Genomic DNA, 17,408 nt, shown 5'->3' on the forward strand with positions numbered 1-17,408 from the left:
GAGGTGATCAGATCGCTGACGGAATAAATATATTAAGAGAAAATGGGTAAAGTCTGAACTTGGGAAAGTACTAAAAAGTCATAAGCTAGAGGAAGAAAAGTACTCAGTGATAGGCTTAGAAGAGGAATATTTAAAAGAAAAAAAAAACAAGAAAATGGAGGGTCATAAACAATAATAACGTGTTACATTTCCAAAGCACTTTCATGTTACTTCATTTTAATTCTGACAACAGTCCTGAAAGGTAGGGGAAGAAGGTTTTATTATGTTTGTGTCTTTATAGAAGAAGTTGAGGCTCAGAAAGGTTAAGTGACTTAGAGCATTTCAAACAGAGAAAAATATTTAACATTGTCAAATGCAGAAAATAGGATGAGGACTAAAAAAATGTCATGGAGTTTGTCATGCAGTTCATCGCAGCCTGTGCAAAGTGATGCTGGGAAGGAGGGAAGGGGAGGGGTGGAAAGGCAGGCTGACGGTTTAAGAAAGGTGTTATCAATAAATGTATTAAATCACATAGTATCATACATGTGATGATCACAAAAGTGTCACACATAAATTGCATCACATAGGTATCAAGATGGAACAAGATTTAAGGTAGAAGAAGGATACATGAATAGTTTCTTTTCTTACCTAAATGGAGAACTTGCTTTCTGGAAACTGATTTGTACTATAGCTAATACCTGTGCATATATGAAAACTTGCTGACTTTGAAATTATTTTGTAAAACTTTTGGGATGCTCAGGTGGCTCAGTGGTTAAGCATCTGCCTTTGGCTCGGAGCGTGATCCTGAAGTCCCAGGATCGAGTCTCACATCAGGCTTCCTGCATGGAGCCTGCTTCTCCCTCTGCCTATATCTCTGCCTGTCTCTCTCTCTCTCTCTCTCTCTCTCTCTCTCTCTCTCTCTGACTCTCATGAATAAATGAATAAAATCTTAAAAAAACAATAAAAAATTTTAAATGCCATTTGGGTAAAGATCTTCTCAGTAAAATTACAATTACTGATTCCCTGTCCGCCTTTCTTTAGAGTTTTCCATTCAAAAAACGGTCCTGAAAACATTTAGATGGGAGGAGAGGCATGGATACTATTTAACCTTCCATCTCTTCCAGGTCCCCTTCACTTGGAAAGTAGCTTATTAATGTAAGTATTGAAAGGCCCTGGAAAAGCAAGTAATTCTATTTAAGTATGATTTTTTTCAAGCACTATGTTATTTCAAGTCAGGAAGAGGAGGGAAAAAAGGTAAAGTGAACCATCATTTTTCTTCGATTTCTCTAAATGTCTATGAGTAGTAGATGTGAAACATTGGAAGAAACACGCAAAAGTAAAAAACGTAAGTACATAAACACATTCTGGGATAAGTTTGAAAAATAAACATGACTAGATCAAATTTTCTTGTACTTCATATTTTAAATACTAAGTTAAATCTTTCACTCTTCACACACATGAGCATAAGTTTTGCAAAGGCTTTTTTCTATGATCTGAGTCATATCTACTTAGGTTTGTTTAGGAAAAAATACATTTTTCTTAATATTAAAGATGTCAGTTGTGAAACATAAATTTAGATGGGTATACTAAATTAGTTTTTGATAAGTGAATCATCAACAGATTTGCTAGTTAAATATGATTCAACTTTTTACTCAGTTTCTGGTGATGTGCCGAGCAGTAAGAATGGTATTTTTTAGATGATAGGATGCAATTTACGCGTTGTTCTTTTTTTTCTTCCTGAACTCAGTTAATGAATAAACAAACCACACTGTGACTGTGTCTACATATCACATAAACATCTAGATGAAAAGTGACAAATTCAGGCCATCATCCAGCTATTTGAAAACATTTATCTTGATGACATTAAACATCTGGATGTTTCCAAATACCAAGATGTTTGATGTCCTGCAGATAAAATATCCTGATGACTGGTTGAATTTTTTACTTATCTGTTGCATAAAAATGCACATTTGCATACATATATCTCTTCTTATTTCAGACACAAAATGTAATTTTAACATGGATATAGTAGGGAGTATAGGAATTGTCAGGTTTAGATTTTTTGCTGTTACTGTTATTCATAATGAATCTCTGACTTGGAGAAATGTCTTTTATTTTCCTTTCAGTATATAAGATAGTTAATCATCATTTCAACAATATGTATTAAAAGGTAAAGAATTTGCAAAATGAAGGCACATAGGTACCTAAGCTTTCATCATCAATGACCCACAAAAACAGTGTGGCAAAAATGTAACACAAAATAGCCTTGATTGATTAACTTATTATTCAGTTGGAATATTATGTAAAACACTTCCCTTTCCTATTATCCTTTTTTAAGAAGCATTTTGTTCTTCCTTAGCATGTCCATTTACGCCATCCATTTGAAATGAGAGAAGTTCAAACTTTCTAATTTGATAATTTTGATGTTTCTAGTGATAGTTTAACATGAGGATAGTAGTACACCTGAATTCTATTTTTGCCTATTCATTAGGTCTTAGTTTGTCTGAATCACAGAAGATTGGCTGTTATAACTTCTCTGTCACATTTTCTTACTCAAGGTCTAATTGAAGAAAAAGCCATTCTTAGAGAGGAAACAGGCAATTGTTATTACAAAATAGAATATGTATTTTGATTATCAGCTTAAAAGAAAGATTAATGTTATTTTCAATTCCCACCACTTTCAAAATAATTCTGTATAAGCACTAAATGCCAATCCTAAGCCTTTTAAATCAAGATTGCTTGGATTTCAAACTAGAAGAAGAAAATGAATGTTAAAGTGAAAAACAATGCCCTGAAAGCTGGAAACTATTATGGCACTAAAATAGCAGACAATTGCCTAGCACCTTTCAGCTTTCAACACCCTACCTGTAGGATCACTCAGAACTGAACCAAAGGCACTGATGACCACATCGGCTTTCAGACGGACTGTCTCATCTTCATGTTCATGCCAGTTTCCAGCTTCATCTTGTTCTGTCCGAACAAACTGCACAGCAACAATTCTCCCTCCTTTTAATTCAACCTTCCGTGGGGACAGGAAAGGCAAGAATTCACACTTTTTTTCCTTAGCAAGCTCCACCTAAAGAACAAAAGAACAGAGAAAAATTTGAAAATGTTTCTTCTCCATTTAATATTTGGTTTTTAATTTGGTTATACAGGCTGCTGCTTAAAACATGTTAAATCAACATGAAGCCTATTCTTTCACCAAAGCTGAGGTTCAAGTTATCAGCTATTTACATTCTGCAAATCACTGACTCAGGGGAGTCTTAAATTGATTGGAGGTGTCATGGGGAAGTTTATAGAGCATGGCATCACAAGATATTTCTCAAGTTCTGAGGACTGCATGCCGCACGGCTGGTGGCGTATAAGGGTTTGGCTATAGTGGCCTTGTTTTCTATAAGCTTTCATTTCTATAGGTTAAATTATTTTTCAAATCATGCCACGTGTGAAAATAAATACTTCTGAATACTACTGGGTTGCATATATCTAAACTGGAAATATATCAATCAAGTGGGTGAGCCAATCTCTGCAAGTACATGATTAAAATGGTAGGTAGGAGAAAAGATCGAGAAACTGTGGAATCAAGAAATAAATAACATTTAATCTTCTCTTCATAAAACTGCAAATGAAAAATTTAAGAAAGAGAAACAAGGATGCTCTTCTTGACAAATTCCATTGTTCCAGGTCTATTACCTCATTTATTCTGCTATTTTCATTTTCATGCCCATAATGTGACGCCTATCAAGACAGAATATTAATTCTTTACATATCTATTCATTTTTCCATTTACTGTTCTTAGGGGCCATTGTCAATGTAACCCTAACTAGTATGCGGAGTCGTCTTTTTAAAAAAAAATGTACTACTGAACAGGTTGAGGGGGTATTAAGTCTCATTTTTTCCCTCCCTCATGGAACAGAGGTGGGTTCTCAGTAGGACAAGTGAGGTTGAGAAGGTGTGTGTATAAGGCTCCAAACCAGGAGTTGTCTGAGCAACATCAAAATGGAAAAACTGAGATAGAAAATGACTTGCTTAATGTTCTGATCAAGCCATAGACCTATATCTCAGCACTCTGTCCATAATTAGTGGTTCCAAACTTTGGCATGTATCAGAATCACCTAGAGAGCTTGTTAAAACAGATTGCATGGACCCACCCCCAGAATTTCTAATTCATAGGACTTGGATGAGGCCTGAGGGTCTGCATTTTTAACAAATTCCTAAATGATGCTATGTGGTTGGTCTAGAAATGACAATTTGTGAACCACTGTCTTATCAGATTATAGCTGACTAGCTCTGAACTTAGTTGGTCTATACCATGCATTCTCAATGACAGTAATCATCCATAAGGGAGCAAACCTGATTCTTGAGGAAGGAATCTTAGATGTCACAATAATTTGTGGCACCCCCCCACCCATAAGAAATAGTATATAAACAAATATACAGAGTATCTGTAGTATTAAAATTACAGTGTATTTGCATGTGTGTTTGTGTGGGGGGAGTTAATTAAAAAATTTTTTTTTAAAAAAACTCCCTGGAGGGACAATATAAAAATAAAACAAAACATGGGGCATCTGGGTGGCTCAGCAGTTAAGCTTCTGCCTTCGGCTCCTGTCATGATCCCAGCGTCCTGGGATCAAATCCTGAGTCAGGCTCCCTGCTAGGCAGGGGAGTTGGCTTCTCCCTCTGTCCCTCCCCTCTCAACTCACACACAAGCTCCCTCCATCTCAAATAAATAAATACAACCTTAAAAAACCCTGAGGAACACTGGCCATTACTCTATCTTGGCATAAAACTATTCAGTCTCTGTCTTATTTAAGATATGTGTTGAGGGCAGCCCCAGTGGCTCAGCAGTTTAGCGCTGCCTCAGGCCTGGGATGTGATCCTGAAGACCCGGGATCGAGTCCCATGTCGGGCTCCCTGCATGAAGCCTGCTTCTCCCTCTGTCTGTGTCTATGCCTCTCTCTCTCTGTGTCTGCCATGAATAAATAAATAGAATTAAAAAAAAAAAAACAAGATATGTGTTGAATACTGGCCATAAAGCCTTAAAAACTGGACCACAAAAATTATGATTGTACAATATTTTCCTTTTCTTTATAAAAATAAGAGATTATTGATATAAAAAATACTAGCTATTTGGTGTATCACGGATAGTAAATATACAAAACAACAGATTCAAATTGCTCACTGTTTACACAGAAAAATTAGGGATAAGTGTAATTGAATAAGGTTTGAGACTTCATCCTACTGTTTACTTGAGATAGTCACTAAGTAAATCTCTCTGATCATCAGGCTCCTTATATGTAAGATAGGGATAATATCTAATTAGTTGGTTTGTGCCGTTATTTAAAGCAATTTAGAAATGTAAACCACCTAAAGGAACTTAACATATAAAAAGTGCAAGTAAATACTATTTATTTGTAGTCGCAATTCTCTGAATTCACTCCCTGCCCCCCATCATTCTTCGGACTATTCAATATCACTTACCACTAGGATTATGATTCCAATAGAAAGGTTGCCCAAGAGCAAAGGCCAAAAAACCTTAGACTCTTAACTTCCTACAAAATAAAATGTGTAATTTCTAGAAAGCAAACTATTTCTTGAATAGTTCTAATTACAAATATGGCTCCATACATAAGATATGTTTTCTGTATCACTTTTGTCACATTTGCGTTATATAGCACCTTATAACTCATCAATATAAACCAGTTTATTATGTTTCAAAAATGTCAAGTGATACTAAATTTTAATGATAATGCCAAACTTGATTGAATAACAATGACAAATGTTTATGGGTTGAATAAATCAATACATGATGCATATTTATAATAGTACTCTTTTCTGTGAAGGGCAGAAATAAAAACCTGAGCTATGCTGCACATATTGGAAGAATGTCTCAGACTGATTTAAGGTCTGTTTTGTCCCATTTTACTTTTCATGTCTATTAATACTTAGTATCTATTATTCTATGTAGATAATCTGATATGTTTTTTGGCAAGTTTGGCATTGAATTTAAAACCAAATTGAACACTGCAAGCAAATCAAAACCTTTAAAATAATTATTATCAATGATTTAATGCTTGAAAAATTGCTTTTAGAAGTATTCTTACCATGGTTTTGACTTTTGAAGGCCTAAAAACTATGTGGTTATGAACGTGAAGAAACTATAATATATCCTCAGCTCACATAATAATTTTCCATATGCACTAGGATTAATAGCTTATATTTAAATATTCAGCATTTGTGCCAACTATGTGATAGTGCACAGAAGTTTGAGGAGTGTGAACAGTGGCTTCCACAAAGTTACTATGAAATTCAACTTTTGAAACTTGACATGTTCTATATTCTCTAAAACATGTAAGACTTTACAATTGGGCAGCAGACATAAATCATACCACTTCTTGCTATTGTGCTATCAAGTAGATATTTTTCATTGTATGCAAGAGATGGAAAAACTTTTAAAGGAAAGATAGGAAGATATCACTTTAACATATGTATTTATTTGGAAAGTACTGATATTATACTGGGAAAAGAAGAGCTGAGATGATAGGATTTTTTTTTTTTTTGAGATGATAAGGTTTATCTCAATCAGCAGGGAAATATTAGGAAAATGAGAATTCAAAGTAAGTACAGTCATGTGTCAAGCGAAATATCCTTTGATTTATTTGTGGACAACAGAGGAATTTACTTTCATATTTAAGATACCTGTCTAACGGGACAAAAATAATAATAAATACTTAGGTAGCAAGCATTCTTTTCTTTGAGAGAGGGGCAAGAGGATAGGGGAGAGAGAGAATCTTAAACAGGCTCCACGCTAGGCATGGAGCCCAACATGGGGCTTGATATGGAGGCTCAGTCTCGGGACCTTGAGATTATGACCTGAGCCACCCAGAAGCCATGAGAGCAGGTATTCTTTTAAGTGCTTTACATATGGCTCATTTTAATTTTCACACAAAACATATTTTATGATACTTATATATTAAAGCTTTTTTTTTAAGTATTTAAGCTTTAAGCCAACTTTTTCTTCTTATCATGGCGCAAAAAGCCAGTAATATACTAGTATCATGATTTACAACTTTAGCACCCAACCTCAGGTACTCTGCTGCTTGCTGTCCTCACAACTAATCCCAGGTGGGAAGAAGTATTATTGCCTTGCTAAGAAGAGAAACTGAGGCTCAGAGAAACCAAAAATACACTAAGGAATGACAAAACTTAGCTAAAATCCTGATATGCCTGAACAAAATCCTGGGTGATATTCATTAATATCCAAAGACAGCAACTCTTGTATATTTGAAAGAATAAGACTTTGGATGGTTCTAGTTATGGAATCTCAAAACAAGGTTAATTAGAATATGAAAGGATCTAGTCAAAGGCAAATTAAAAGTCAAGGGGTTGGCTTGATAAAGGCTGCCCTGTAGGAAGAGATTCATGCTTCTTATTCTAAGTAAGTTTAGAAGTACAGTAAAATAATGAAATATAGGAACCAAGTGATGGATTTATGAACTCAATATTATAAATGAATTAATGGTAACTCTTTGAATCCAGAGAAAGTGTAAGCTTAGGACAAAGAAGTACTACTTCATAAAGTGGATAGTAGAAACATAGAACATGTAATTTCAAGATACAAAAGTAAAATATTAAAATAGAATTTAAATAAAGTTATTTGTTAGTAAATTCTTTCACAAAACTCTTTTAAGTACAGAAAGAATATCTTATCTAATTTGCTATCCCCAGGGTTGAGGAGTTATATTTATTATAAATATTTAACAAATGATTGAATGGTCAAACAGATGCCTGGCAAATCAGAATATACTCTAGCCAATATGCCACATGGAAGGACATTAAGTGACTAGCACACAGTAGACTTTGAATAATATTTTGTTTACCAAGATGAATTACTAACATGAAAACCCAGAGTACATTCAAGTTAATGAAAGGATAATTAGTAGTATAAGGAGTCAATGTCTGCTAAACATCCATCCCAAAGTAAATACACTGGGCATGCAGAAGACAGGCTGCTACCTGACCACAGCAACCTATGTTATGAGATTTAAATAAAAAGTAAGTGATGTTTTCTCAGCTGTCAGTTACACTGCCATGATGAAATGATGGGCCAGACTGACCAGTGGTCTAGCCTCATGCAGTGGATCTTAATATTTTACTGTTTAAAATAATCGGCATTCTGTACTAAGTAGTTCACAGATTTCAGTGCTTTTTAATACCTAATGTTTCTTAATGACCATCAATAATCAGCAACTCTGTAGTTTTGGTACATGAACACTTGTGTTCATGGCACACATATTTACTTGTCTGATGGTGCCTATTCTCATGAGGGACAAGTGCTACATCAAGCAAACATACAAATCTCTCTTGTCCTTATTTTCACCAATGGAATGAAGGAGAAAACATCTATAAGGTTCCATTTTGGAGACTCAATAAACCAAATTAATACTCTCTCTTCATACCATATAAGGAAAGTAAGAAAAACCTTCTTAGCTTTGATTTTTATCTCCATATTCAGGGAAGACACATGGTTGGTGCTGAGTGAAATAAAAATAGAATGCTATCGCATGCAGTAATGATGATCATTTTAATGATTAACTTTATGTAATGTGATGATTTGGTCTGATTAATATTATAGGCATCATACTGTGGAAATTATGAAACAACTTAATTTACTATAATTAAAAGCATGATGTCAACTCATTTTTAGATTGCATATAGGCAAAGTAAGCATAGACTATAATGAGAACTCAAACCCAGCATACATTAAATTCTACTATACAGTTTGAGAAATAATATGAAGAAACAATATTCTTTGTAAAGATGATCCTTGAATAGCTAGATATTTAACAAGTTATCAATTCCATATGAACATGAGGACCTCTGAGATGGAATTTCAAATCATTGTTTGGTAGTCTGCTTTGGTCAGTGACAATCCTGAAAAATTATTTTATTTCATCACTGCTAAATTATTGCATATACCACAAACATTCATAACCACTCAAAAAGAGTTCCATTCACCCATGAATTTATAAAACATTTATTAAGTACCTATTCTTTACAAAAAAAAAAAAATGGTGCTAGGTTCTATAGCTAATAAAATGATCCCTGCTTTCAAAACTCTCACAAAGGCAGACAAATCAGCAATCGTATTCAGTGTGATAACACATATAAACTCAGTGTGCACTCATGGCATATAAAGAGGCATTCTGCACAGCAGTAGTGCAGGTCAAGAAAAAGAAGCCTGGAAAAGGTACTATATGAACTAATCTTGAAAGATGAGTAGGAAGTAATTACAATTACTAGAAAGGAATTAGTTACTGAGAAATTGAAGTATACAATAGATTATTTCCCTTAGGTGAGGAAACATGTAGGAAGGTAAAAGAGTTTATTTCAACAAAGGAAGAAGGAAAGACACCTGGTTAAATCCCCTTGTAAACACGCCATTGGGAAACAGATTACCAGTCAGCATCTGAAAGTGGGAGAGCCCTTATCTGTGGCATGCTTTTGGCAAGATATGCCTGATAGTCTAGGATGGCTATGGTAAAAACAAAATAAAACAAGATGAGAAAGAAAACCTGGGAACTGGATTTATGGGGCACGAATCTCTTAAAGAGTCATAAACTATGCAACTGAATATAAACTGGAGATATTTTACAGTTGCATCAGCTTCCTTTTGTGTGACAGAGCTACTGATGCTAGAGACTCTACATTAATCTAGGTTGAAGTACATCTTGATGCACCAAGATGGGACCTGGAAAACCATGTTGGGAGTCCTGCACCTCTCCCTGCTTACACCACACTTCAGGTTTACTTATGTCCTTGAACTTGTTAAGAAAGCTTGATGCAGATTATTACTCTAGTTGGTCTGAGTCTGATTTCACAATCCAATCTTCTGGTGAATTTGGTTACCAAGGAGATAAAGAAAGATCAAGAAAAAGGCAGTAAATTCTGCCTACCTACTCTTTTTTTAAATATATATTTTATATTTATTTATTCACGAGAGACACAGAGAGACAGAGAGGCAGAGACACAGGCAGAGGGAGACACTTGCAGAGGGCTCCCTGGAAGGAGCCTGACATGGGACTCAATCCCAGATCCTGGGATCACGTCCCAGGCCAAAGGCAGACGCTCAACTGCTGAGTTACCCAGGCGTCCCTGCCTACTCACTCTTGATCTCATCTTCCTTAATTTACTAAACAGTTTTTAACCTGTTTTGTACTTTTTAGTTTATATAGACTCACACAGTCAGTTGTGGAGAGCAGAGCAATTCTGATAGGTTTACAACTCTCTAGAATATATAAGCTAATTCTGCAATTATTCTTTTCTTTGGCAAAAAAAGTTTGCTGAAACCACAGGTTGAGGTTCCTTTTATTTATTTATTTTTTATTTTTTATTTTTTTGAGGTTCCTTTTAATACCTACTATGATGTTATAGGCTTTGGTTTTTTTTGTTTGTTTTTTGTTTTTGTTTGTTTTTTAAGATTTTACTTATTTATTCACGAGAGACAGAGAGAGAGAGAGGCAGAGACACAGGCGGAAGGAGAAGCAGGCTCCATGCAGGGAGCCCGATGGGGGACTCAATCCCGGGACTCCAGGATCACGCCCTGGGCGGAAGGCAGGCCCTGGGCGGAAGGCAGGTGCTAAACCGCTGAGCCACCTGGGCTGCCCTAGGCATTGGGTTTTAAAGCTTTTAAAGTTTTTAAGCTTTTAAAATGGAAGAATCTTGAGCAGAAATAAACATTTTTCCATGAGAGAGTTGTACAACACAGTGGATACAGTGGCCCCTAACTGTTTTATTGTGACACTACTGAGCTGCAAAAACAAGAAACACAATGCATGGGATAATTTAGAGGCTTAAATGCATTTACACAGGCATCACAAAATACATCTTTTCTAACAAGAAGAGAGTATTTTGATTTTACTTTTTCAAGATTTTATTTATTTATTAAAGAAAGTGAAAGAGTGCATGGAGGGGGGAAGGATAGAGGGAGCTGGAGAAGCTGACTCTCCTCTGACCAAGAAGCCCAATCCTGGGCTCCATCTCAGGACCCAGAGATCATAACCTGAGCTGAAGGCATCTAGATGTTTAACTGACTGAGCCACCCAGGCGCCCCAAGAAGAGTGTATTTTTAAATATTACTCATGATTGACGACATTTTCTTAAATCTGACTAACTCTTAACACTCCTCATATTAGATTTTGCTACAGTTAAGCATTCCTGGCTGCTGTCAGAGTAGCTCACAAAATTATCTTCTGTATAATTTTGGTGCCTTTGCAGTATCTTCTTCAATTTTCAAATCCCTCTTTATATAAATTCTGTTAAAACAAGGATCCTCTCTTCTAATCCTATTTCTAAAAATGTTTATTAATTTGTACCTTTTATATTACTTATAGTTTCTCTTTCTTTTTTTTAAAAGTCTTAGCTATCTTTTAAAAGACCGAAGAACAGGAACAATTCATTTTTTTCAATCTACTTCTAATGTTACATTGGTATTGTAATGTGATATATTTTTTAAAATTTAAAAATTAAAGTATTACTTATTTAAAAGCTATCAGTGGTAATCCTGAGGTGTATGTATGTATATATGTATAAATTATATATCTTGAATATTTAATTTTCATTTAAAGTCTTCCTATAAGGAAAATATTATTCAACATGATTCACCAATTTGATGCTTTGGATTAAGCACTGTTCTATACTTTGAATCAGATACAAGTTGAATGAACCAACCCATTTGAAGAAGCTTGCATTTTAATTTGTGGGGTGAGTATAAAGTAATAACTACCCTATGTGACAAGTGCTATTATACAGGAAGCATAAAAGCTATAAAATCTCACAGGAGGGAGACGTTAATTAGGAGGAAACTAAAGAAGCCGTCAAAGAAAAAATGACATTTGGAGCAGGCCTTGAAGGACAAGTTCACCTTTTTAAAAGAAAAAAAAAATTCTTTAAAAAATGACAATCATTTGTTTTTATATTAATTCATGCATGTTTTTCATTTATTCTTATCTTTTGGTATTGGTGCCTGACCAACATGCATATTTTTTAAAATTATGCAAATTACTTTTTAATATTGTCAATGTATAAGACAAGAAAAGAAGACACTGGAAAAGTGAGAGGAATATTACTAATGGGAGAAGGGCTTCTAGCTTTCACATTAAAGTTAATAGAGTAATAACACACTGCTATGTAATAAAGCTTGACAGTGATTTGATAATATAAATCTTTGCTGCTAATGATTTTATATGTCTACATCTGTATACACACACATATAGATATGTATATACATAAATACATATACATATGAATCATAAATGATTATTAAACCTTTTAAAGAGATACATAGCTTTCAGCTCTACAGATATTCCTAGTCAACATAATATACTCACCATCCTTCCCTTGGAATTATTGAAAATAGGTAAGCTTTTAAAGTATATAATCTTGGATGAGCACAGGCTTCTGTTGGCTCATGGACTATTTACAGGTTTTGTTTGTTTGTTGTGCTGGGTTTTTTTTTTTTGGTCCCACTTGCCATTTGAATTATCACATGCAGGGGAGAATTCTGACAACTTCATGTGCCAGTTACTTTGCTATCCATGTCTTGAATGCAGCAGATTTTTACCTTACCAACTGGTTGGGGTAACAAAACTGCAATTTGTTTCAAGTGTAATATTTCTAGACAGGGCCAAACTTTTCAGTATAGAGTTGCTGTCATTCCATGAGGAGATAGAGCTCTCCTATCCAGATTCCACATCATTCAGGTATCTATCTCTCAATGTTCAAAATACAGAATTTGGGGGATATAAAAAGCTTTCAGAAGCATCTAATTACAACAGTAATTTTACAGATGGGCATTCTCGGGCTAGGATATGTAACCTAGAACCAAGTTCTCCAACTTTTAGTTAAAAGCTTTTCAACTGTTCCATTCTACTTTCTCATGTGACATTGAATTTTCACCCTTTTCAAAAATGTAAACACACACAGATTCTTGAAATGTCATTCCCATGCTATCATTAAACTATTCAAGGTATACTTATTAATATCTTAGTATCAGGGGAGCCCCTAGCTGCCACTAATTAACTCTGTGTGCTGGGGGCAATTGTATATGTTTATTTTTTTTTAATTTTTATTTATTTATTATAGTCACACAGAGAGAGAGAGAGAGAGAGGCAGAGACATAGGCATAGGGAGAAGCAGGCTCCATGCACCGGGAGCCCGATGTGGGATTCGATCCCGGGTCTCTAGGATCGCGCCCTGGCCAAAGGCAGGCGCCAAACCGCTGTGCCACTCAGGGATCCCTATATGTTTATTTATTTGTTTGTTTTCAGGTATCTTCATATTGCCCATCATGCTAACAGGTTCTGATTAGTTTCTGTGAAGAATACAAACTTAAATGATGTGCAGGTGCCAAATGTTGAAGTGCTGCTAAAAGTATCACCCTTAGTAAGTAAAATTAAATTTGTTAACATATAGAGGTTATTTTCTAAAAACAGTCCCAAGTTCACATTTCCTATATTTAACTATAGGAAAGCATTACTTACTGGTATAAAATGTATGCTTAGCCAGTAAGACGTAGATAATAGAAGTATCAATGGATGTAGCTTAAACATCATCTGATATTAAAAATGTCTGCGGGGAGGCCTAAAGATTGTGCCATATACAGGATCCATTATGGGGTATTAGGAGTCAACAAAAAGTCACATTCTTACACATGAAAATATACTATTTCCAAAAAAAAAAAAGGAAATGTATTATTTCAGAGTTACAGTAACAAATTTTTGACTGATTAGGCAACCTGGTGCTGTCATTTTTATTATTAAAAATAATGAAGTAGCATGAATTATCAAAATAGTTTCCCTCTGAATAGCTCAAATATGTGGAAATAGGCATACCAAAGGTAAATCAGTTAATATTTTGGCAGATGAACAGGGGGGAGCCAAAGGGCAACAGATAGTACTATAGAAAGCCCATTTATAATATGGCAGAATTAGAAATCCATGTTTTGCTGATATTGGGAAATTAAATACATGAACAACAGATTCTTAAAATTTGTGTGTGGGTTTGTACTATTAAATTAATTTTGTACCATATTCTTCTCAGTAATAATTAATAAGAACTACAAAGTCCTCCCATAACCTTATCCTTTAAATTTACCTACTCAAGCAGGTCTGTTGAGTCTTGACCTTCATGCCTCCTTTTAGGGATTCCCAACTGCCTAAAGCATTCTGGCAGTTTTATCTGATCTGTCAACAGCTTTTAATACCAGCATTTTGGGGGATTCTGTTATCCTGTGAAATTTAATCTCACCTATTTAAGCTTGCAGAAAGTACTGGAGGGAATTATTAACAGATTTTCCCTCATCTTCTTAGAGGATAGTGCCGAGTGATTGGCTGGTTTCCCTAAGGACCCAGTGCTGAGAAGCGCTAGTTTGTCAGTAGCATCCTATTTAGCATGTGTGTGAGGCCACAAGGGAGACTGAAAGACATTTGGAATCAGAATTACATCAATATGCTGACGATGCCTCCATATCTTTGTTTCATCAAACTTGTATCCCATATATTAATGCTTTCTTAACTAAGATGGAAAGTGCCCCCGAATAGTACACTGCTTATGGCTCTAATTAGACAGCTGGAAACTACATTGATGATATGTAAGAGCAGTGGATCAGCAGTCTGAGCATCACCAGGAAACTTGTTAAAAATGCAAATTCTCGGGCCCCTCCCATACCTACTGAGTCAGAAACTCTGGGACTAGGGCCCAGCAAGCTGTGTTTAACAAGCCCTCCAGGTGATTTTGATGCATACTAAAGTTTGAGAACATCTACATTCAAAAAATGGGATGTGGGTGTCACTGCTGAATCTATTGGGTGTTGCCTCCTACTTTAGCAGATTAAAGCATTTCTGGATCCAGTCACACTGTTCTTTCTTACTAACAACGTAACATTAAATGTAACTGGCTTCTATAATAATTCATATTTGCCAGGAAAGGATGAGAGAACTTTATATTGTTCTGCATTTCCCTCCCTCTAATACCATCTGAAAATCAGACTGAAGCTTTGCATATATGCACACTGACAGGCTTAATGAGGAGGACCTTTACCAACAAAAAAAATCATGTTATCCCCAAATTCCATCCAAGAGCCCAAACCCATTTAACAACACACACACATGAGAAAAACCCTAAATACCCATTTTTGCCATTCTTCACTGACTTTAAAGAAAACAAGCATAGTTGTAGTTTGAGTGTATTAGGGGTAGAAAGCATAGGAAGAATAGGAGAATTACAGAGAAATTGGGAATGATATTAAATCTTTCATGTTGGTTATCATTTTTCCTAGAATATATTCTCTCAAAACCCTGTCTTGAAGTACGAACTTCCTCTTGACTTTCCCATTTCATAAGTGTTAGCACTGCCTAGTCATGGGCTCTCTTCTGATGTACCAAAATCATGTGATGGACATGAGGCATTAATACCAGAACCTCTGGAAATACTAAAAGCCTCCAATCCCATAAAACATAGGCACTGGCCAAAAACCCAACCCTAAAATCTATGCATATTCTGATAATGTATTATGTATTATTCCTTCTCTCATGCTGAGGAATTTTGCCAAAAATTACCAAATTAACCTTCAAAGGCCTATTACTGTCATACTGATCTAACCTGGAAAGTACTAGCTCTTCTTAAAAAAAAAAAAAAAAAAAAGGCTTTATTTATGTATTTATTTGAGAGACAGTGAGTGGGGGAGGAGGAGGGGCAAAAGGAGAGAAGAAGAGGGAGAGAGAGAATCTCAAGCAGACTTCCTACTGAGCATGGAGTCTCACGCTGGGCTTTATCTCACAACCTTGAAATTGTGACCTGAGCTGAAATCAAGAGTCCAACGCTCAACCAACTAAACCACTCAGCTGCCCCAAAAGTATTAGTTCTTTTAATGACAGAAGCCCTGGATGCCAATTCCCTTCAGGAAACATTCATTTCACAATTCTTTGCTGAATACTTTATATGCGGCACCACTGTGCTAGGCAGGGGGAAGAAACAAAGGAACCAAGATAGCTGACCATGGTCCCTGCCCTTATGGAGCTCACAGTCAAGGAATTTAAAGATCATATAAAAAATCTGGTTTCTTGTAAGCCAATAATAAACATTCAAACATTTGTTTTTGTGGTTTTAATTAGGCCTGAGATCCACCTGAGTTCTACTAAAGCTGTACTGCAGATGTGGGGCTTTGTTCCATAGACCCATTATTTTTCAACAGTTTGGAAACCATGGCTCAGCCCAGTGAACTCTGGCCTTATGATCAGCTATGCCTAGACTCTGATTCTTTCCATCCCATAAGCCAGTCCCACTGACTGATAGTCTACTCTTTTAATTAACTCCTGACAGTCTCCCTGCTTCTGAATCAAATCTCTTTAGTCAATTTTCAACAGAGCAGATGCTTTAAACTTTTAACTGAGATCTTGGTGCTTCCTTACTCAAAACAGTCCAGTGGTTTCCACTTTTATACAAAAAAAGTAAAGGCCTTACAAGACCTCACCCAGTGTGCCACATACTGTCCTCTCTTACACTGACTGGTCCAGTCACACTGACTTATTTTTTAATATTCCTAGAAGTTTAACAGTGTTCTTCAATTGCCTTGCCTGGAATGTCTATATTCCCTCAATGTCTTCATTTCTATGCTCCAAAGTCATCTTATCAGAGAGGCCTTCCTGGGCTAACCTATATACATTGGCAAATCCTGCCACTTCTTCTACTGTACCCTCACCCCAAATAAAAATGCCCTCTACATTAAAACACTTTTCTCCATAGCACTAATTACCTTTCAATATACTATTTATGTGACAGTTAATTTGTTTGATCATCAAGTGCCTTCCCTTACTAGGTACAGGCTGTATTAAAGTTGTCAAGACAATGCCTGGTACACAATGGGGTCAATGTATCCTGGTTGATAAGAAAGAAAGAAGAAAGAAGGAAAGAAGGAAAGAAGGAAAGAAGGAAAGAAGGAAAGAAAGAAGGAAGGAAGGAAGGAAAGGAAGGAAAGGAAAGGAAAGGAAAGGAAAGGAAAGGAAAGGAAAGGAAAGGAAAGGAAAGGAAAGGAAAGGAAAGGAAGGGAAGGAAGGAAGAAAAAAAAGAAGAAAGAAAGAAAGAAAGAAAGAAAGAAAGAAAGAAAGAAAGAAAGAAAGAAAGAAAGAAAGAAAAAAGAAAGAAAAAAGGAAAGAAAGAAGAAAGAAAGAAAGAAAGAAAGAAAGAAAGAAAGAAAGAAAGAAAGAAAGAAAGAAAGAAAGAAAGAAAGAAAGAAAGAAAGAAAGAAAAGAAGAAAGAAAGAAAGAAAGAAAGAAAGAAAGAAAGAAAGAAAGAAAGAAAGAAAGAAAGAAAGGAAGAAAGACTGCCTCTGCCTTCTAAGTAATTATCTGGTCTCATTTTTTGTGTGTATTCCA

General features: G+C 35.5%; 1 protein-coding gene across 4 annotated transcripts in view; it reads right to left on the minus strand.

Moving 5' to 3' along the window:
• DPYD (dihydropyrimidine dehydrogenase) overlaps nt 1-17,408 on the minus strand; it is a 790,677-nt gene that overhangs the window by 429,214 nt on the left and 344,055 nt on the right. For all 4 annotated transcript variants that reach the window (XM_072834642.1, XM_072834646.1, XM_072834643.1 and 1 more), the window contains one exon: nt 2,845-3,055. In XM_072834642.1, the coding sequence (XP_072690743.1) occupies nt 2,845-3,055 (211 nt within the window). The remainder of the gene's footprint in view (nt 1-2,844; nt 3,056-17,408) is intronic.

Source organism: Canis lupus, chromosome 8 (assembly GCF_048164855.1).
Source record: "Canis lupus baileyi chromosome 8, mCanLup2.hap1, whole genome shotgun sequence".
NCBI classification, from domain to species: domain Eukaryota; kingdom Metazoa; phylum Chordata; class Mammalia; order Carnivora; family Canidae; genus Canis; species Canis lupus.